Source organism: Artemia franciscana, chromosome 6 (assembly GCF_032884065.1).
Source record: "Artemia franciscana chromosome 6, ASM3288406v1, whole genome shotgun sequence".
NCBI lineage: Eukaryota > Metazoa > Arthropoda > Branchiopoda > Anostraca > Artemiidae > Artemia > Artemia franciscana.
The window spans coordinates 17,741,915-17,765,397 of NC_088868.1; the positions used below are offsets into that span (position 1 = coordinate 17,741,915).

At 34.9% G+C, this 23,483-nt stretch overlaps 1 protein-coding gene across 1 annotated transcript in view; it reads right to left on the reverse strand.

Moving 5' to 3' along the window:
• Positions 1-11,633: 11,633 nt before the first annotated feature.
• The window catches only part of LOC136028129 (nuclear pore complex protein Nup153-like), a 44,200-nt gene continuing 32,350 nt past the window's right edge, over positions 11,634-23,483 (reverse strand). Inside the window, exons 7-9 of the mRNA XM_065705776.1 lie at positions 17,123-20,018; positions 16,355-16,530; positions 11,634-11,868 (exon numbers count right to left, since the gene is read on the reverse strand). Of these exons, the coding sequence (XP_065561848.1) occupies positions 11,772-11,868; positions 16,355-16,530; positions 17,123-20,018 (3,169 nt within the window). The 3' untranslated portion in view covers positions 11,634-11,771. The remainder of the gene's footprint in view (positions 11,869-16,354; positions 16,531-17,122; positions 20,019-23,483) is intronic.

The window sequence follows — 23,483 nt, forward strand, 5'->3', positions numbered from 1 at the left end:
TAACAAAGTATCCGGATGGATAAAGACCGTATAAAGGAGGACTTAGGAGAGGCGTTCACTAGTATACTGTTTCTGGCGGCCTCGCGCTGCGACAAGTCTGTACAATTAGTAGCTGTTAACTGCAAAAACAAATGGTGCGAATTTCAGCTTCTTCTAAAAAGCAACAAATTAAAAAATCACAAAAGCCCAATTTCTTTTCAACAGTGAAAGCAACGATTATTCTCACGATTACTCAATTCTTTAAGAAACTATTATAAAACTCTCTACGAGTGTCTTACGGAGCTAAACCGCTGCTTTATTATAATTTTTTTTTTTTTTTTTTTTTTTTTTTTTTTTTTAGCAGCGTGGGGATTGTGAAACGTAAAACCAACCTTTATCTGAAGTTAGAAAGGGCTCCAATAAAGCTAGCAATATTTGTGGATAAAAAAATTGAAATCTTTTTTTTTTTCTCCGACAGAAACGTAAACAAAATGCAAAATGAAACAACTTCAGGTGCAAAACTAAACTTAGAAATATTGCAATGCTGGATTAATGTAGAACATGAAATTATCCCCTGAGACCTGCAACAGAAGATTTTGTACCTATGCAAAATATCTAGGACATCGTTATGAAAAGGTTAACCTAGAAATTCCTGAATTTTGTGCTTTTGTGAAATTTTCAATTTTCATCCAGCTTGCTGAAATTACACAAGCACAAAAAATATGGGACCAGATTCGGAACAAGTTTATTTGCGAGTCGACTCATAGGATGTGGGAACGGAGCTTTTTAGAACCTTGTCACTTGCACATCTACCTAAAGGGGTTATCAGATCTTGATCAAACTTAATTGGAAGTAAAACCTCATGTCAAAGGGAAAGGAATGGCGATCCTTAAACTTGTGTCTTCAGAGCATATTACCAATAGTGGTTGTTGGGTCTCAATCAAACTTTGTAGACAGCTAGTTTAGCTTTTTAAAATAAGTATTGAAGCTCATCCAACGTTATTCAGATGTAAAGGTAAGTGTCCAACTTGTGCCTTTTGGGGTTCCACTCGATCTACAAAACTTAGTGTAAAGTAAGATAATTATACTTTTTGATATGTTAGCGGAGAGGGTCCCTAAATTCTTGCTAGCATAGCATGTAAGAAGAGCGTGTCAGATCTTAACAAAATTTGGCAGAAAATTAAAGCTAATATCCTTTTATGCCTTTTGGGGATCAGAAATCTAATTTGACCTTTTTAGGGGAGTCCCAAGACCAAGCCAGGTGGAAAAAAAAAACAGCTAATATCCTAGTTCTTCTTGTTGATAGTTCACAACCAACCCACCGTATGGGGAAAGGAAGGTGCCCAATTTCTTCTAGCCGGACATCGTTTATGCGTTTTGCAAATCAGGACCGAAACTCGTCTTTTCAGAGGAACCCCAAAAATTCTTGCCATAAGGACATCTAGCACAATACATTATCAAATTTCAACCAAACTTGGTCAGATGGGATAGTAACTAATCCTTCTAAGGAGGGAATGTAGGGTCCAAACAATAGTCGACGGTAAGTACGAACTAGCTTCATTACTGTATTTTTTTATAGTATGTACTTGATCTAATCTCTGCGGGAGGGGCGAGGAAAGGCTCCCCGAATATTCTTTTTTCATTCTGCTTAGTAACAAGCACAAAATCACCGTTGCTATAATATACTAAAAAAAAGGTAGGACGAGTCATACATTAACGAGGAACGATTTTCGACAGAGGAGTAAACCATGAGTAAGAGCAACACTAAAACAAAACACATTACTTCGAACTAACTCTAGGAGTAAACCCCAAAATTACAATTACTCTTCAACGCAACAAATCAATTAAATTTGCCAATCATTGCTGTCGAAATCTTTCTTTTGATAAAGACGGTTCTTTGTAAAAAAAAAAAAAAAAGAGTTAAAATAATCGAAAGATCGGAAAAATAAAAGGTAAAGGCTACGGCACTAGACTTTATAGCCCAAATCGTCGGTGCTGACCTGATATGACGTGGAATTTATATTCCACCGTAAAAAAACATACGATAAACTAACTAAAAAATATGTAAAAATTTGAAGGGAAATTTGAATCCAAATGGTTACAAAGGCAATTATTTAGTTACGGCCCGATAGTTACGGCCTACAGAAGGCCGAAATAGTTACTTAAGCATTGGCTACAAGAAACAATAGACAATTTTTACAAACGTCATCTAGTTTTATTCCGTCTTAAGTAACAAAATCGTTAACACTTAACCAATGAATAATAAAGAGAACCCTTCCAACATCAAGTCTTACGACTAGACAAACAGAAGTGTGAACGATTTTATGAGACCAATAAAGGAAAACAACATAAATTTATGTATACAATTATTTGCAATAAAAGTGTCTGTTTAAAAAAAGAATTAAGTGACATCTACAGCAAAAATCGAATTAATTAAATTATATAATTAAATTATTAATTATCAAATTAATTAATAATCAAATATAATAATAAATTAATTAATTGCCTCCTCTTGAAAGACAACTTTTCAAGAACATATTTTTAATGGTTCGGTTTTTTATGTTTTTGTGTTCCATATTCGAATTTTGCAAAATAGTATCTCTTTCCTTTTCAGTTTAGGAGCTATTACAAGGGCCAGTATTAAAATCAGTCTTTATGACCTGGTTTATGAACCATATAACCAAGGCCTCAGGTCCGTGGACGACTCAAAATATTCTTCCGAGGCTTTAATTTGATTTTTTTTTTTTTTTTTTTTCATTTCTCATAAGGAAAAGTAATTCAACACAAAAAAAAACCGTGTCACCAACATTTTAATTGAAACAAAATAATTTTAAACAGCTTGGACGTCGTCAGTTTCACTGAAATAGGCCCTCTGTTTCAATATTTCGCTTTGAAGTTTTGTTTCTAAGTTATACGTCAATAATAGTAAGTATTAAATAGTGGATTGAAACAAACAAAAAAGAGACGCCGACGGATTTCTCTGATAGATCAACAATAAGCATGCTATAATTTTGGAAGGTGAGCTCCTTTCAAGATCATGAAAGAACTGAGCCTTGAGGGTCCCCACTAGATGCCTGAAAACCTAAATAATTTGAATATACAGCCTCTAAGAATGAAAAAAAGCTTTAGAAATGCAGCCCTTGTGAATTCGGTGCCACACCCTCCCTCCATCTCTCTAATATAAAGTCAAACTTCAACAGACACTTTTATCAATACACATAATGAAAATATTAGCACACGAAAAATGACATAAATAGGTTTACTCCTCAAGGTATTTGATAAATAAAACTAACAAGTGGCCCAAAAGGAGACCACTCGACATCACAATGAGACGAGAAGTAAACCTACGAATGAGAGGCTTGGTTTTCATAACAAGTTCTAAGTCGGTGAGGCTATCCAAAAACAGGTCGAGTCCACCAATATATAACACTAGATTAAAGCAAGAAATATTGGTAAGGTATAAGAAAGGCCGTATCCAAGATTTTGTTATGCGAGTATATTTTTACGGGGAAGGGGTTACAAAAAGACTTTTCAAAACACATCAGAATTTGTTCATATACATTTTTGTTACGTTTTAATAAGTCGTAGAAAACTTAGGGGGCGGGAGAGGGGGGGGGGGTAGGGGGCCCCTAACCCTCCCAGGATGCGGCCTTTGGTATACTTCTAAAATGACAGAACTATGGTTACAACATTTAACGGCAAAAAAAAATTCGAACTTCAAGCATTGGGATATATTACTGAAAACTTCCTGATTTTTATTTTGATTTATTTGTAAAACCATTTTTTCTTCTGTTTTTTTTTACTGGCTAAGCAAAAACATTTCAAACCTTAGAATATACGTAATGACTTCTTAAAACATTAAAAGAATTCCTTATATATTTTCTTTTGAAAAACTGCTTTCAAAATTCTTCAATAATTTTTAAAGATTTTATTTCTTGTTTTATATCATTTTTATTGATCTTTGAATCCTCGAATGGGATAGTTCCGATAAAAAAAAAAAAAACACAATCAATAAGGGACAAGACTTTACACCTACACAAAAAGAAAAATTTAAACTACAAGGTAGACTTGATCTCTTTTTGGACTGAAAGAAAGTACCAATAACAACGTAATACAATTTTACAGTACATCCCATTCTCAATTTACTAACAGGAATATCACAGATAATCCTAAAGAGAAAATAAAATTGGGGGCTTCGAAACTTGTGCTTTTCAACTATAAAATGCACAAACAAGAATAGAGAGAAAAAACGATGAATTTATGAATATAATATAGCGTATATTGTAAATGTATAAAAACCAGGCCAACAACAAAAATGTCTTTGTACATTCCTATACTCTATTCACAAAAGTGTCCTTAACACACTCGCATTAAAAAAGTACATATGTTTTACATATACATTAAAAATAAACTCAATTCTCATAAAAGTTAAGTCGAGTCCAAGTTCATCTATTATTATGCAGTTTCATTTTTAACACAAGAAGCTATTTTTTATTCATAAAGTAAGACTAATTATAATTCTAGTTGGGAAAGAACTATAAATAAATAAGCATCTCTAAAATGTAAAATCAAAATATAAACCTATAAAATATTACTTCTTAAAAAGGAAATATTGGTGTAATACCTATTTCAGAATAACCTACAGGGGAAGTATACTCTAGGCCACTTTCCACTGTCCTAGACTTGATTTTAACTCTCCTATATTTCCGTAAACAAATTTTACAGGGAATTCCTGGTGGAATAAATTTTTAGGGAGTGAAAAAGTGTGTCCTTTTAATTAGACACCTATTCAGCCATCAAAAAATAAGATGTTTAACAGAATTTGCCACAATTTTGTTTTTAGCGAAGGTCATGAAACCTTGTTTTAGCAAAGGTCATGACCCTTCCTGTTCGCTTTAAAGATCATAAATTTTAGGACACTTAACGTTAAACGCCTCTTTGCTAGTTTGTTTACCGGTATCATGAGACGCCCTAGCCAAGTGGTTAGTTCACTAGACTTGAAATCCTGAGGACAGAGGTTCGGGTTCTGGTTATTTGGTTTGGAACGATGGTTTGTGATTTTTTAGCTCAACCAGAGTGGATCCAGCTCTAAACGGGTATATGGAGAAACCTGGGGGAGAAAACAGGACGCGTCGGATGATTTACTGTCAACCACACATTACATTCCCGGCCGAAGGCAGGAGTCGATACATGCGCTACGCAGACCATTGGTTACCATTGTACCATTGGTTATCGTAAATCAAAAAAATTGTGTGCGAAAAATCGCGAAAAGAGAGAACAATTGAATTCCGGTTATTGACAAGATTCGTCAACAATGCAAGTTGACATAAAGGTTCCCCAGCAAACCAAAGCTCAAAAACAAAAATAAGGGAAGAACATTATGAACAGTTATAAATGGAGCAATTCAAGCTGAACAAAAATCAAATTTGTGAAGCAATGTTTTAAATCTTTTATCAATGAATAAATATTCGCATATTATCAGTGTTTTGACCTATGGCTCCATGGAGCCCTGAATAAAGCTTTTTTCTTCAGAGCATTTCAAAGAGATTGTCTGCCTTGCATAAAACTATGCATCTTAATAAACAGTAGAGAAGATATTCATTTTTCATCCATCTAAGATCTCATTGGCAACTATTCTCAGCACAATCGAATTTTATTTTTGGTTATAAATAATGCCAAAAATAGTTATTGACAGATAAATATTATCTGATGGATTCTACAAATTCATAGCCTAGTTTTATTAAACTTGGATGATATAACTTCAGTAATATATTCTCTTGCAAAAGTGATCGCAAATATAGGGTGTGGGCCTTCAGCCCTCACAAATGACATTCTCAATTTCGAATATAGCCAATTTACCATTTTTCCTCGTAGTTTCAGTAGAACTGTGAAAAATCTCACGTTTCCACCTTTGTTACTTTCCATGCACAATCGATTTTATATAACAGGCTATACTATATTACATTTTATATATTTCTATGTAACAAATGTTACATATTTTAAATTATACAAATTATATACTCTAAGTTAATGTCATGTTTATATGTATTATTTCATAGAAATGTTGAATACGGCAAACAAGGTGGTTTTTCATATGCATTAAAGCTTGATTTAAAAAAAAAAAAACTTGGAATAGAAGCTAGATATATCTGAAGAATTTGCACTGGGAACATTGACTTCACTTAATTAAAAACTATAATTTAGTCCCTTTTTTACTTTAAAAAGATCATACCATCCTTACGATGCGATCTTCACAATGAGACACAACAGAACTTGCAGGCACCGCTGTTTGAAATGCTCTTACAAAAATGTCAATTAAAATAATAGCAGTTGCATCAAAAAATAATTCAGGCATACCCAAAAGAAGTAAAAACGTATTTTGGTCTTATTAGGGGCGAGGGCAATGGCTTTATCACAAACTAATATATTAGTAGTATGTTAGAGGTAAAATGCATTTATTTATGAAATGATGTTGGCGGAAACCCATTTAACACAAGTAACGTCTGGAGAGTGGCCCTGCCTCCCCCAGCCCATGTGGGCACTGATGTTTCCAATCTAAACGCATCAGAAATGTTGAAAACCCAACCGTTTAATTGTACATAAGAGGTATATATCTACCAATTGCTATGTAAAAACGGTAACTAAAAATAAGCCTTAGAGTATAATTAAAATAATATTTCAAAGAAAAAGAACGGGAGTAGAAACTTAATAATCTTTTAAGCATAAACGTCTAATAAGACGATAAGATGAATCAGTTAAGTCAACTAGTTTGAGTTCATACCACAAAATTATTAGCGGCGAAAGTTTTTCATTAACAACTCAGATTGGAAATTAAAAATAACAAGTCGGCCGTGTAATTACACCAGTGGAATCGTCCTTTCTGGTATACCAAACAATTATTCTTTCTTTTTATTCCGAAAGAGAAGCATTTAAAAATATGTTTGAATGTTATTTGCACTAATAGCAAGCCATATCGAATAATGCCATTTTTTAAATATTTGCAGATTTTGGCGCCAAAGTACTTGAACTTGACTTCGTTTGTTTATATTCAAACCAACAATAAAAGTTTATAGAACAGACTGACGAAAAGTCAATCTTGGCCCCTGACTAGCAATTTCACTGAAAAATTAATTTGACCAACTCACACAGATTCAAACATATAAGCAAATGTCTACAACAAGGAAAGAAGAGCTTTCCTATCGGATCGATTGCAAAATTGAGGCCTTTTACTCTTCTTCGGGGTTCGTTTCCTAGAGCTATACAATTTGACAAGTAAGCTATTTGTCCAATTGTTAATCAAATATTATAGAGCTCCATTACGTTATCAACTCTCGATTTTTCATAATAAATAAAAAAATCCCATCAATTTTTTTTCACAAATTTGTATTTCTATTTCTTTTCTCTTTGTTTGTGCTTCTCTGAGTTGAATATTATTATTTTTTTTAAGTAGACTTTTCAATTGACAAGAAGAAATGATATATCTTCGGTATAAACTCAAACTAGGATTCAGTAAGCCTTACTACACTGAGACAAGAAACTTGTTACAGCAAAATCTGTAAGTTGAGGCACTAGAAAAAAAAGCAACTCATTAACAAGGTCTTAAAAAGCATTTATCAAACAATTTTTTGAAATTTTTATCCAATATAATATTTCACAAGTTGATAAATTTAAATACTTCAAAGAATATGGAACGAATGTACTCTTTTTTTTATTTGTTCCACATAATAAATATCAAGGGGCCAACAAAGTTTCTTTTTATGGTAGACAAGCCATGCATGGACATAAGCAGAAAAACTCATTCCTATAAGCCGTAGATACACAACTTTCCAAGTTAGCCAAAAAAAAAAAAAAATCGCACTTTCATTATCGAATATTTTTGCGGTAAGAGAAGAATTTCCGGGAAACAGGATACCACCCTAAGCATATACGAAATACCTGTTTTGAAAGTTATCAAATCATAAGCGCATTGGTTAAACTTTAGAATATTTAGTGACTTGTGAACGAAGAGTTTTAGGATCTTAGAATAAAAAAGACAAGATTTTCGTCTAAAGAAAAGAACTCTACTAAACAAATAGCTGATGATCAACCAGATTTATAAATTTTACAAGTACAAATTTGACCATATTGTTAGGCGAATCTCATACAAATTCTTTGGTCCTTCAAATTATCAGCCATTTCCTCTTTTTGATCGGCTAGTGTTTCGATGGCTGCGTTGGTATGGCGATGAACTTCATCTGCCCCCACGAACTTCGGCCCAACTAATCTTCAACTTAACCAAACTGCAAACGGTTAGAAGCAGTCTAGAGGAAGACCACGTACCAGGGGGATGAGCGTTATTCGCGGTCAACTCACTTCCCGAGACATAGACAAGATTCAAGATTCATTTATTAAAAACAGCTTTCTTAGCATTAGTAAGAGCCTCAAGTAAATAACGCTACAACAAAAGATGGAAAAAAAAGAAGGACCCCAACGATGCTCCCACCCTCGCCCACAACAAGCCATTTTATAAAAGACTAACAGCGCTGACGTCTGGTTTCCTCTATGCGGGCGACGCTTCCAAGCAAGATCTTAAATCCAAGCGAGTCATACGAATTGATTAAGTGGTTGCTTTCTAAATCAACATACATATAAATAAGAGGGGCGATTTCCACAAGATTGCGAAGGACGCCCACCCAAAATAACAGTTGAAACCTTTAGGGTGTTTCAACATCACCTCTCTGAGATTACGGTTTAGTACCCACCTCACTTTTAAAATATTCATAGGTAAAATTGAAAAAATAGCGACATTTAAGAGAGCAAAAAAAGAGCGGCACAAAACGAAAAGAGCGGCAACTTGGAAAGTTGTTCGCTACGAAACCAAACTTTTAGGCACAGATCTACAGCTCACATTAGGACTCTCGAGTGTTTTTAAGTTCCTATCTCTATCCCTAACAAGATCGGAAGACTTAGAAATAGGACATATTTTCACAGAATATTTCAGGCCTTGCAACAAGGAAAGGAATAAAGGTAAGAGCTTTAAAAGACTTTCGGGAGCTGTGGTCTGATATGTAGGTCCATACCTAGAGCTTTGGGTCTACAATATGAACCAATTGCAGAAAAAGAAATAATGGAGCATATCTTTTCAATTAGAGAAAACATCTTTATCTATTGACAAGCCATGACCTTTATGAGGTTGGGTTTGTGTTGCGATTCGGATTTTTGGCCAAAAATTTTCAATATATAGTCCGACAAAAAGATTTACTAATACCATCTACAGGAAACACAGAAAAAAACATCAGGCATGTAAAAAAGTGCCTGTATTTCATCAATCACATTCAAAGACCTCATATAAGCTAGACTTCAAACGCCAGTACAAATTACATTAAGAAACCAGAGACGAAGAGATTTCTCTTGAATATTTGCCCGGGTTCTAAAGAGCTTACTGCAATCAATTACAATTAATTGCAATAACTTTTTGAGTAAGCGTAATTATTATGCTCTATTGAACACCAAATGAATGTCTTATAATAAAAAATTTTGAACCCCATGAAACCTTTGGAGCTAACCAAAAATATTGTTAGCTTATATTAAAGATAAATCTTCCAAACTTTCTATCTGTAAATAATTATTGCATTAAATTCCAATTAAGTGCTTTTGAGCACAATTCAGTAATTGTAATAGGCAATTGAATGCTAAAAATTCAAAAATCGATTGTAATAAGCTTGCTAAAAGTCGAGTTGACTTCAATACAGCATCAGATTTGCCAATGCAACCTAGATTGCAATTCTGCTAGGCTGATATACCTATTAGCGAATATATCTATAAACAAGCACTATCTAGCGTCGTTTATAAGGTCCTTGGTCCCAGTGCAGTGCAGAAAAGCTAGTCATTAGTATTCGTCACTAACACAAATCTGTTATTCATACATAGCTAATCCTACTGATTAAAGAAGAAAAGATGAATCTATACCAACAATTACATCCGTAAGGACTGTCAAATTACTTAATTTACGATTTAACTTAAATTTTTCAATAAAAAACGTCAGATAGAAGTATTTATGAAAGATAAAGTAAGAGCATTCTGGTTTATTCTACTATTTATTGATTCAATCAATTTCAATCAATTGTTTTTATATTCTTTTCGTTTTTACAAAATCATACAAAAATCCAGGCCTCCTTCACCCCCCCTCCCCCAGAAAAAAATGTCGCATTATTGACAAATGAACTAACTTGTGCAATTATACTGAGTCGGCCGAAATAAAACAAAAGCAAAATAAAAAACCAGATTTGAACTTTTCACCTAAAGTCACTTTGAAGAAATACTAGAAAGCCATTTATACAAAGGGGCAAAGTCTACGACTGTTTACAATGTCAGAATGAAATTACTCAGCCAGGGATGTAGTAAAAAAAAACTTTTGAACGGGGAGGCGTGCCTGTCAAAATACGAGTAACCAGTAAACTAAATAAATTACGGTAATGTAGTTCCCACCGCCCAGCTGCCTCTTCAGTTTTTACATTTTGGGGAGGGTTCAAGCCCCCTACCACCCTGGATACGGCCTTGTATTACCTTATACGAATCACGAAGAAGAGTCGAGTATTACGCGGGCCCTAGGGCAAGGACCTGCCAGGACAGGTTTTTTTATGTATCAGTCCTCGACACTTACCGTCGAAATTACTTCTTGTGCATATTTTTTACCAGCCTGATTTAAATTTTCGTTTGTAAACAGGCTGATGGCTGGAAATCTCATAATCAGCTTATTTTTGGTTATTTCTATACTTACATGATAAATTTTATTGCGTTATTTGCATAATTACAATCATAAACGTGAATTTAAATAACATAGTTGGATTAAATCATCTCTCTCCTTTAGAAATTAGTGCTGAAATCTAACAGCTTAAGAAATTAGACCTATAATTTTCACTCCAAAATCAAACCTATTTACAAAATAAAGTAGTATTTTTTAGTCTCATCAACCTAACAACAAGCTCCGTTAAGGATGCATAGAAAACTTTTGATTCAGACTGGCTAATTTTCCACACATTAGGTGATTAGAACGTGAGTTAACCATAAGCGTATTTCTTCATAAAAAACGAAAAAGATCAAGAAATACTTTGAACTGTGAATACTTCGTCACTGATAGTACTAGAACTATATGGTTAAACCCATCCTAGCCCCTTTTGCATGAGCCCAATAGTATATTTAAAAAAAACAAAATGATTTTCACTGAATCGACTTTGTAGCTGTTCTGTCCAAAGTTATAACTTAAGTTATAACTAACTTAAGTAACTAACTAACTTAATAACTTAGTAACTTAATAACTAACTTAAGTTATAACTTAACCTTCTGAGTCCTTAAAAAATACAAGTCTTCATTAACATAAATCCATCTGTAGTTTATTGGCACCAACAATCATCCATTAATATGGCTTTTTTAGTTGTAAATCTCCTCCCTGGGTCCTGGTATGGGTTGGCGGTATGTCTGCTCAAGTTTAGTTATTGAAACACTCCCAGAACTTAGCTTAGTTTCTCTCAGCAGTGATGTACAAGCAGCATGCATTATTCAGAATCACTTCAAATATTGTGTCAGAGTTGCCAAACTACGTGGCAGAGTCACCATCTTAAACTTGTTTTGCCCCAAAATAAAGGCTTCACAACCAAAGTCATCTTAGAATCGTAACTTCTAATATCATTCTTTAATTATACTTTGCACTGGAAAAAAGAAACAATGCTTTTAAAAATATTAAAATTGAAAATGAATTACTATCGACTTTAGAATGGAAGCTGAAATTATTTAAGCTAAATTAATTAGAATGGTTATCGTTGCATACGCCTTGCCTTTCTCATCACTCGTCCTTGAATTCCTTGCTTCGATGGAACGGTTTCAAACGGATTCCCTGACGGAGCTGGGGCACTGAAAACAAATAAGAAAAAAATTAGGAAGAAGTTGTTGTAACTAAACCAATAATTTCCCCGTCTCAGGTGAACCCATTTAACGTCGGACCATTTAGTTCAAGCCTTTTTTTATGATTATTATTAATAATAACAAAAGAGCTAAATCTTCATATAATAAAAGCAAAAAAAATTAACATTACATCTTACTTTCAAATTGGGTCCCCATGTATATTAGCGTCCCACAAAACACAATTCAACTACTGATACACTTCTTTGGAAAAAAAATCACTTACTCCTCTCCTACACCTCCTTTACTAAATATTTAATCAACAAGCCTAAAACCAATGTATCTATAATCGCTTTAAATGAATCCCAAACCCATACCCTACAATCGTCATAATTCCTGACACATACCAACTTTCACCCAATCAAGGACACGAGTCGATTTCTCTTTTAGCAAAGAGGCAATTGTTCACTATACTTCTATATTATAAATGTTTTTCATTTTTTCTTCAAAGCCGCTTCGACTTCGGATCGGTCGCTTCACGAACTGTAAATTATAATTTTACACTATAAATTCTCTAAAGGTAATTCATTTCCCTCTTTCACTGGGGGGGGGGGGAGACGAGCAGAATTGTAAGATAAGTTTCAGCTTGTATCGAACTTTTGTAGCGAGCGGATTTGAAAGGATTTTTAGCAATGACCACATGAAGAAATCTTTTCTGCTTATCTGACGGGGTAAACTTCACGCCATTGCATTAGATTTACGTAGAGCGGCTATTAATTGGTACAAGACGCTCCGTTAGCATCATTTGCTAAACAATTAACTATGTTATGGTAAAAACAAAAACAATTTCTTTTCTAGTGCGGCTACCAGTAGTAACACATCAAGGCACAAATGGCGTGTGAGGAGCCTTCCTCTGGTCTATATCGCCAGGACATTCCTTAGAATTCCAGAGTCCCACAAAGAAAATTTTAACAAATCGTAATTTTTTCCGTTTGAAATATTTTTTTTAACTTTCAATCGATCCATTAACGTGTCCCGTAGATATTTTTGTGCAAACTTCTCAGTTCAAAACTGACGAAAGAAATCATAATTTATATATCCTAATTACTCCAATTACATTTATTACTTTTGATAAAATTACATCCTCAAGCGCAATCATCTCCTTTCCTATTAAAAAATAGTATACACTAATATATTAAATGTTTCATGCAGTTTTCATGCTAAATTAAGAAACCTGATCATGTGTATACCCCTCCTCCCACCTAAGTAAAGACATCAGAAGTTTCTTTCTTGCTCTGAAGCACTAACCATTTCACTAAGCAAACAAAATAATTACCTGAAAGCTCTAAGCACTAAAAAAACTGTACCTTCAAAATTTAATTCAAGAAGTTGCACAAGGAGAAATTTTCTAAGAAATAAAATTTTGTTTTGAAGAAGTCAAAATGCTAGTTTCCGCAAAAATAACTTCAAAGAAAAATTAGGTATAAAGCGCGGATAAAGGAAAATTTCGATTATCTTCAAATTTAGCGCGAAAAATTGTATTTTTTGCAAATTTTCTTCTTCAGCCAAAAGTTGTGCTTTTTTTTAATAAAGCTCTAAAGCATTAGATTACCTGAAAGCTCTAAGCACTAGGAAAAATTGTGTCTTCAAAACTTAATTTAAGAAGTTGCACAAGGAGAAATTTTCTAAGAAATAAAATTTTGTTTTGAAGAAGTCAAAATGCTAGTTTCCGCAAAAATAACTTCAAAGAAAAATTAGGTATAAAGCGCGGATAAAGGAAAAATTCGATTGTCTTCAAATTTAGCGCAAAAATTTGTATTTTTTGCAAATTTTCTTCTTCAGCCAAAAGTTGTGCTTTTTTTTAATAAAGCTCTAAAGCATTAGATTACCTGAAAGCTCTAAGCACTAGGAAAAATTGTGTCTTCAAAACTTAATTTAAGAAGTTGCACAAGGAGAAATTTTCTAAGAAATAAAATTTTGTTTTGAAGAAGTCAAAATGCTAGTTTCCGCAAAAATAACTTCAAAGAAAAATTAGGTATAAAGCGCGGATAAAGGAAAAATTCGATTGTCTTCAAATTTAGCGCAAAAATTTGTATTTTTTGCAAATTTTCTTCTTCAGCCAAAAGTTGTGCTTTTTTTTAATAAAGCTCTAAAGCACTAGATTACCTGAAAGCTCTAAGCACTAGAAAAAATTGTGTCTTCAAAACTTAATTTAAGAAGTTGCACAAGGAGAAATTTTCTAAGAAATAAAATTTTGTTTTGAAGAAGTCAAAATGCTAGTTTCCGCAAAAATAACTTCAAAGAAAAATCAGGTATTACGCGCGGATAAAGGAAAAATTCGATTGTCTTCAAATTTAGCATGAAAAATTATATTATTTGCAAATTTTCTATTTAAGGTTGACTGCTCGTTTCCGACCAATTTTCGAGTATGTTTGCCCTGAATGGGGCCTTCAAGTCAACAACGCAGTTTACGAAAGCGATCAACTTGAGTCACTACAAAAAAGAACCTTTAAAGTTATTCTTTCAGACGCATATATAAGTTATGAATCGCCACTATCTGTCCTTCAACTACCATCCCTTCACGAACGTCGTTTGGGTTTGATCTTTAAATTTGGACAATTTCTTCTTAGCATTGAAAGACATAGAGAGATACTAACACCAGTTAAGAGGAATAAAATAAACACAACGTCAGCTAACAAAATAAGACTGGAATTGCCTACTCCAAGAACAAACAGTTTCGCCAATTCGGTCGTTCCTTTTTACATGTCAGTGTTTAAAGTCTCGTTTTTTTTTGTTTTTGTTTTTTAAGTACTAGCGCTATTTAGTTGGAATTTTAATTCTAAACTATGATTACTTGTATAAATGGAACTATTCTTCTATTCTTCTTCTTGGGTTTTCGAGTAACAGAAACTAGTATTCAACATTCAACGACAAATTTAGCCCCTAGAATAAAGCATTACAGGTGCTAACATTGTAGGGTGTTCTGCACTTATAATACTGCAATCGTAATATGTATAATTTTGTGTTACCCATTGTCTTGGAATGCAAATAATAAAACATAGTTAATAACCATTGGTAACAATTGAGCCTGGTACACAACGTAAATGAAATTAATTTCTTGGGTTGTCGAGAAACAGAAACAGGTATTCAACACCTAAGAAAAATTTAGCCGAAAAATAATGCATGAAAGGAGGTTAACATTTTAGTGCGTTCTACAAGTATAATACGTCTTACAATATTGCACTTATAATAACGCGCATAACTTTGCGTTTTCAATTGTCTAGGAAGTCAAATTATAAAAGATTATTACTAATAGATAGGTTATTGAATTTTGAATTTTGAGGTTATTGAATTTTACTACTAATAGTTAAGGGTTATTGCATTTTGAATGCAGCCTAATCGCAGCTGTCTAAGAGAGATAAACCATCTTGGGCAACAGCCTGACGCCTAATACTGTTAATAAATCAAAAAAGACATAAAAATATTTAAACATATTGTCAATTAAAGATATATCGATTTCAAGGTATGCAGATGAAATGCAGGGGCCGCGCAAATAGAGCCAATTAGAAAGAATTTAAATAGGGTTTTATAGAAACTTATTATTACTGAAAGATAAATGTTATTGCCTAGTTTTAAAATGAAAATTTAGGACTGCTATAATAGGTGGTAAGTAGAACCCGAATTATATAGTTCTAAAAACAGACTGACGATACTCACAGAAAATAGGCTTATGAAAGTTGCATATAATGACACAACAGATAGACAAAAGGGGTAATGGGCAACCCAGAAAAAAAGGTAATTCTGGGTTGAGTCAGTTCTGTTACGACGGAAAAGGTATGAGATTAGGGATAGGAGAAAATTAAGCCAGGGTGACAACAGCATTATAGGACCAAAAATAATAGAAATGACACTGCGACGCCTCAAGTCAACATCCTTATTACCATATAGCAGTAAAAGAATTTTGAGGATTAAACTTAATCTTAAAACAATGATACGTGGAAAGGATCTAAGAGTATATGGCATTCAGGGTCAACATTCTTTCAATTAGGGAGAGAAGGAAATATCGAAGAGGAATCCATCTTAGTGAAGGCACACACTCATGTCCAACATGTGGGAACAGTGATGAAGATCTGGTCCACGTCTTGGCTTATTACAGAGAACTAAAGAAGATGAGGTTTAAACTCCTTGTCAAATATGATGGAGATAACAAATTAGCCGAAAATTGATTAAGGAGTAAAGGGTACCAAACCCAGTTTTGGGGTAGTTCGGTTCGAATAGCCGTGGACAATAGAAATATACCTATCTGGGATCCAAGAAAGTCTGTAACATCTATTATTTTGAGTGCAGTATTAATGTCACCTTGTGCTGTTTTGGGTCATTTTGTTTGCTATTTATTTTGTAGCCATGGGCCATTTGACTTCAATAAAAAATCATTCTGTCAATCTAGCTATTCCAAACAAAACTATTAAAATATCTGAAATAAGTAAAATAGAGTTACCCGAACTGAAATGCAGGAGGTTGTGCTTCAAAAGTGGTTCCTCCAGACTGGCCGAACTGAAAATTGGCTGTAGATGAAAACGGAGAGTTTGGTATTGGTTGTGAGGCTCCGAACATAGCCGTACCACTACTAAAAGAGGGTGCAGGTGGTTGAGCTGCTCCAAATACTGGTTGCTCCTAAAACAAGAGGAATTAATTAATCCAAACATCTTAAGAAGAATAAACATGCTCTATATTCCAAGATTTACGGTCCAAAGAGCCTTCTCTCAAGTTTCGACGTAACTTTTTTAATATATATGAGGCCAAAAAAAAGGAAAATGTAGAGCAGTACTAAAACAACAATAACAATAATATACCACTCTTTACTAAGTGTACGCTACTTTATAGATCAAGAAATATTGCCAGCTCGCTTTTGTTTTCTCTTCTAACATTTTTTTTCCGTCAAGACAACAATTTTCTAGCATATATTTCAATTATGTTTTGTTTTGCAATATACAAGATAAATTAGAATACAATTTGAGAACGTAGCTTAAAAGTACGGTGTAATTTTTTTCATAGTCTGTACAATCTTTCATAAAATAAAAGAGACAAAGGCTTGATATTTTTAACATAACTGAAAACTAATCTTGGGCGCAAATATATGACTCATTCCTTGCTGAAAGGATGGGGAGGAAAAGGAAGATAAAAAAGAATAAATTTTACAAGATCATTTTTAAATAGACAAAAATAACAGAGAAGGAAATTTAAGGAAAAAGATTTAGGAAATTACCTGTGAAGCAGCCCCGAACGAAAAATTCATTTCGCCTGTTTGAAACTGGAACCCTTGTTTTGCAGGCTCTGCTGTTGGTTTAAAAGTGTTGATACCAAAAGGAGAAGCAGTAGCACCGGCCTTAAACGACGGTGCACTAGTTGTGGGGCCAAAGACCGAACCTGTTCCGAAGGTGGAGCTAGCAGCCGACGTTGATCCAAAAGTGTGAGTAGAGCCAGTGTTAAATGCAGTTGTGTTCGACGGAGCAGTTCCAAAAGCAAGCGTTGTTGAAGAACTTGCACCAAAAACTGTAGATGTTTGTGTAGAAGCACCGAAATGAGCAGCACCTCCAAAGGAAGGAGCATTGAAACCGAAAACCGGAGCGGCTGGTATTCCGAAAGGACTGACTGTGGTAGATGGGGTATTAAGTGGCTGAAGTACAGCAGAAGAGGTACTAAGCGCCTGAGATGTGGAACCAAACCCTGAGGTTTGTGTACTTCCAAACGGTGTTCCACCTGATGTTAGAGCAGAGCCAAATGACGGCTTTCGTGAATCAAACATTGATGTTGTAAGTGCTGGATTGCCAACACCACCAAAACTGGGAGCTGAAACACCTGGAGCACCAAATGATGGCATAGAAGAGGATTGCGTGGATGACGATCCAAAAACAGGGACTGTCTTGGTACCAAAAACTGGTGCACTGGCCATTTGGCTTTTCGATCCACCAAGAATTGCACCGGCAGGCATACTGAAAGCAGATGCAGAGGAAATAGGTGTTGAATTTGAACCGAATACAGAGCTTGTTTTTGATTCACTACTGAAAACAGCCTGTGATGTTGTAGATGTTGGTGCACTAAAAACTGCCGTGCTTGCAGTTGTACTGTCTTTAAGAGACGTGATGGCTTCCGTCTTGCCAAAACTGAAACCACTGACAGGAGTGCTGGTACCCCCAAACAAACTAGTTTCGGCGGACTTGTGTGTCTCAGTTAAGCGTGAGAAATCTTTAGAGGGCAACTGTCCTTCCGATTTGCCACTATCTATAGTTGAAACTATACCCGCTTGTACTGCTTCCTGAGCTTTAAAGTTGAATGATGGGGCTGACGGGGTACCAAAAGGGGTTGGTTGCAGAGTAGAAACTGCACCAAAAATGTTTGGAGGTCTAGATGGTTCGTTAATGGCAACAGCGGACATGCCTCCAAAAGTAGAAGCATCGGTTTTAGTTGTTATTGAAGGAGTCACAGGAAGTGCAGATGAAGGGGCTAAAAAATCATCTATAGTTGTAGTTGCGGTCCCAGAAATTAAAGGTACATTTTCTTCTTTAACAGCGGAAGTAGGGACTCCAAAACTAAAAAGATTTTGTGGAGTAATTTTTTTACTGTCTTCCGTCTGTATGCCAAATTGCAATGATTTAGGAGCTTCAAGTTGCCTTTGACATTCAACTTGTTCTTTCTTAACAGTATTATGTTCAGAACTTTCCAATTTTGAACCGAAGCTTGTAGCACCAAAAGTCATTTTACCATCAGTAGAAAGCAGGGGAGTTTGACTTGAGGACGTAACTTTTTCTTGAAGTTCAGCGTGCTTTCCTGGGGTTTCTATGGTGACAGATGAGTCCAAACGTTTTAAGTCTTTCTCAATAATATTTGCGTTCTTATCCGCTACAGGCACTTCTATTTCTTTTACGTCTTCCAACTTCCGTTTTAAGAAAGGTGCCTCTGAACTGACTTGAAAATTACTTATATCTGGCTGTGCGGGTTTAATACCTACTCCCGAACGAAAATTGACAAATGCAGGTGTGGTAGTTGTAGTAGTTGGCACACCAAACTTGAATATAGAAATATCGTTTTTTTGCACTGCTTTATCTGAATCTTTACTTTCAATATGGACTCCGAATTGAAATGGAGCTGCCACATTTGTAGATTTTGAAACAGCCTTTGCATTTAAATCTTTTGTAGAGGATATTGTTTCTTGAGATGGTTTCTCAGCTCCATGTTTTGATGCACTGCAAGAGACACAGTTAGAAACACTTTCTTCATTGGAAACCCAACATTCAGAACATGTCCATTTCCCAAGTTTTGGTTTAAAGGCATCAGTTGACACTAGAATAGCGGGCTGTTTCGGTACTAGAGGTACAGAATCAGGCTTTGGAGATGTACATGCAACACACTTAACATTTTCCGCTGGATTCGGCACATAACACTCTTGACAATTCCAACTACCAGGCTTTGGCTTGAAAACATCTAGAGATTTCGTTTCTGTCTTATTTGGTGCTGTAGCCTTCTCTTTATTTTCAGTTGAGGTCGGTTTTAACTTAAAGATTTCAATCAAAGATGGAGTTTGAGCTATGGGTCCCTTAACCTTATCTTTTTCTTCTTTACATGCTGGACAAAACTTCGTATCTGTACTGTGAGTGGCTAAACACTCTTTACACTTCCATTGTACAGCAATACCTTTATTAGTTTCATCACTAGGCTTCTTTGCCGCTGCCGAAACGCCGGGTGCCAGTTTTGGGTCTTCCAAGTTTGGACATTTGGCGGAAAATTTCATTGACGTTTCAAACTGATTATCTTTTAGGCTCCGTGCCTCATCAAACTTAAACTTGGCAGAGACTGAAGTTTCAACTTGACCATCATTCAAGCTTACAGCCTCGTCATATTTGAAATCACTATAATCCTCAATTTTTTCTGGGACTGCAGCAACTCCATTCTCAAAACCGAGATTGATCGGTTTTAATGGAGCGGAAAATACAATTTTTGGTGGTTCTGATACTTCAAATAACGGCTTTTCTTCAGTTTCCAGCTGGAACTCCTTGACTCTACTATCCACATTGGTGCGTTTTCTTGCATCAAACACCTTTGTCACGATTTTTCCTCCAGTTTTTGTCTTTCGATCTCCCGTTTGCTTCAGATCAGGAACTGGACTATAAAAAAAAGAGTTAATTAAGTATTGGACAAATTGACTTGTTCAGAACAGCTTTTGTTGGCACTGACCATACATAATGAAATTTATTCCCGGGAAGGGGATGAATTATTCCCGGGAAGGGGAGGAAGGGGATGAATATATCAAAGCTATCTATTGATTGCTGCAAATGGAGGCTACATAAACATATTAAAGTTAAAGATGCAGCAGCATATCCGGTACTCTATATCTTTAGAGTTTACGTTAAAAGGACATAGGCACTTCAAACAATTTATCAAATTTAACACATGCTAAACGAAGATGTTCAGCAGCTCCGAATCTGATAAAATTGCTAAGGTATTTGTAATCCTTATAAACATATGCTTAGAGGTATCAATTGCCAAACTTCACCACAAAAGATCACAGATATATTGCGACTGCATATTATATAATGTCTAAAAACAGAACCCTAATCATTTTGATTTCTGACAAAAAAAAAATCAATTTTGCAAATTATCGTCATTGTAGTCAACATCTATGGATAAAAGGAAAGAAGGTGGGCCTCGGTTGTGGTGCGAGATATGGGAACTTCCTGAGAGAGCGTAAAGAGGGAGGCTTTAAATAGAATGGGATGCAGGAGGAGCGTGCGTAGCTGTGTTGGTCTCAGACGTCTTGGTGCTGCGGTGAGTTGTTAGTAGTAGTAGTAGTTTCGCTACATTTCTTCACAGACAGAGATTTGAACCGCATTTCACTAAAAACCAAGGCACTTTTTGGCAGCTTAAGAAGATTCCTAAATTACCACATTTTATTCAAGAAATATCAAGTGCCTAATACTTGAAACCTACCAAAAAAGAGCCGGGATCAGAATAAAAATCAAGACAGCACCATATTGGTAAAAAGATAGCACCAGATTGCAACATCATGAAATAATTACTCTGGTTTCCAATTCCTTGCCATTTATTTTGTACAGTCTGTACAATCCTGGGACTAGTCTATTTGTTTCGTTTTTGCTTTAAGAGAGAACCAACGCTATGCGTATTTAGAAGTATTTTCTGGCATGCTTAATTATCTCTTGTTATATGAACATTTTTGTTTTAAGTTTTTATCTGTGTCTATACACATTTTTTTAGAATATAAGTTGGCACAAGCGGCTCCCCTCCCCCTCATAGAGCCACAGTACAAACTCTTGCAATCACTGTCTAAAACTTAGGAGGAAATGTATCTCACTTCTAACATTAAAGTTTTCATATCCCACCTGAGACTGGTTGGACTTGGATTATGTAGTTTCTTATCTCTCGATTTCAATTTGGTTCAATAAAAAAAAGTCTTAGTATTTGACTCAATTTCACACATGTATCCGTTTTAAATGTCCATTTTCGGCCAAACTACTAAGACCTTATTATCTGATTTTGGTATTTTGAACTCAAACATGATCCCCAGTCCCCCCCACACAAAAAAAATACACACACCAAAAATCAGCTTGATTGATGTTGGTCAATCACTTGCATAACAAGTATATAGCATATCCATCCGTCAATAGGAGAGGACTTCGATTAGCACTTTGATGATATTCTTAGTAAAATCTTTGCTTTGCATTTTGAGGAGAAAAAAGCTTGATTATAGCTGGAAAACCCGTAAAAACAAATTTCGTAATACCCAGATGCGCTATAAAATAAGATCCATCGAGTCATCAGAAATGCAAGGACTAGGGGTTTGATAACTCAAAAAGTGATTGTGAGAAGACAACAAAGGAAAATTAACGGTGAAGAAATCACAATTCTACAGAAAAAACAGAGTAATATTGTCTAACGACGATTAAGATACTGAATTCAATAGATTTGATATCATGTCAGAATTCAAGGCGCCCAAAACTTCGCAATATATTAGGGGAAGCTACCTGAACCATATTTGAAAACGATTTGGGGATTCGTTTCCCCAACGTTGAGCGATTAACCTTTGCAGTTATGAGGTGGAGTCCTCGATGTCCCTCACGTATCTTGGACTGTCTATTGGTAGAACCACGAAGTTTACTCGAGATGGACTTATCAGCCATTTTATAAATCAAACTCGCAAGGCAGGTGGAGTGCTTGTACCGTGCAAATCGAAATATAATCGACAGGTCCTAGTCCGCCTCTATTCCATTTTTGTAAAACCCCAACTTCTAGGACTTTCCCCTTTTTGGCCCATATTTACAGCGACTGATGTGAAATATATCCGATCAATTTATAGTAAGTATGCCAAGTTTTTACTGAAATTGCCATTTTGGATTAGAAATACTCATGTTGCGAAAAAATATTGTCTCACAGAACCAGTTCAGAGGGTTAAAGATCGCCGTGTTCGGTTTGCGGCGGGCTCGGATGCTAATCATAGTTCATACCTTGCTATGGTGTAATTTAGCTTGTGGTGCCTCATGTGTTGTATTTATTTAGTTAATGTGGATTTATTGGTTTATGTATTTAGGCTAATTTGGATTTGCTGTTTTTTCTTGCTTTCTTGTTTGTTTTCTTTCTTTTTTCCTTTTCTTATTATTTCATACACCATTTAAGACGATCTTTTGTTTTTGTCCTACAAATAGGAAATAAATTTATCCTCAGAATGACCAAGGTAGCAGACTTCAGAACATTAAACTCGCTGAAAAAAAAATTTGTAAAACAAAACAAACTTAATAAGCAAGCCATTAACATATTTTTCACAGATCACTAAGCTATGACTATGCCCAACACTTCAACATTATCTAAACGGTTGAAAGGTTTACTGATTAAATTTTCTTTATACTTTGCTTGGATATTAGAATATACGCTCACTTGCCCTTCCGCCCTGCCTCACCCACCATTTACATCTACTTTTAAATTTTGCTTTTCCGCAAGCATTTTAGAATGCAAAACGAAAAAAAAAGGTAAGTTGACAGCACTAAATATACTAAATAACTTTCGAAATATTGTAACAGACTTACAGACACAACTAAATAAGCCGTTTCATCTAACCTTTATTCACATTGCTCTTGATTAGTGTCTTTCTAAATTGGCTTTTGAGGACACTCAAAATCTGAAATAAGGATCTCCAAACTGAAACTGAAACCAAACCAAACTCTTTAAGTCGTAGAAAAGCGGATCAGTTTCACCCCCCCCCCAAAAAAAAAATCACATTCGATACTAAAAACCCTCCATACACTTTCATTTTGGGAGATTCTTACTTAAGACTAAAAAAAAAGCCTATTGAGCCCAAGAGAAAATTAGACAGATATTTGGATCCAAGAGAAATAGCAGAAAATTAGACTTCTGTTATTTAAATTGCTATTGAAAATGGATCATTATGGCAAAGGAAAAAAATTAAACGAGTCTAACAGGGATAGTTGTAGTATTAATGTGTTGGGCCCAAATAACGAGTTAAAGTGATAACGTAGGAATCACATAAGGTGATTTCAGCTTAAAAATAACTTCAAAGTTTGTTTTCTTTTAAGGGACAAAGGGTGCTACATACTGATGTT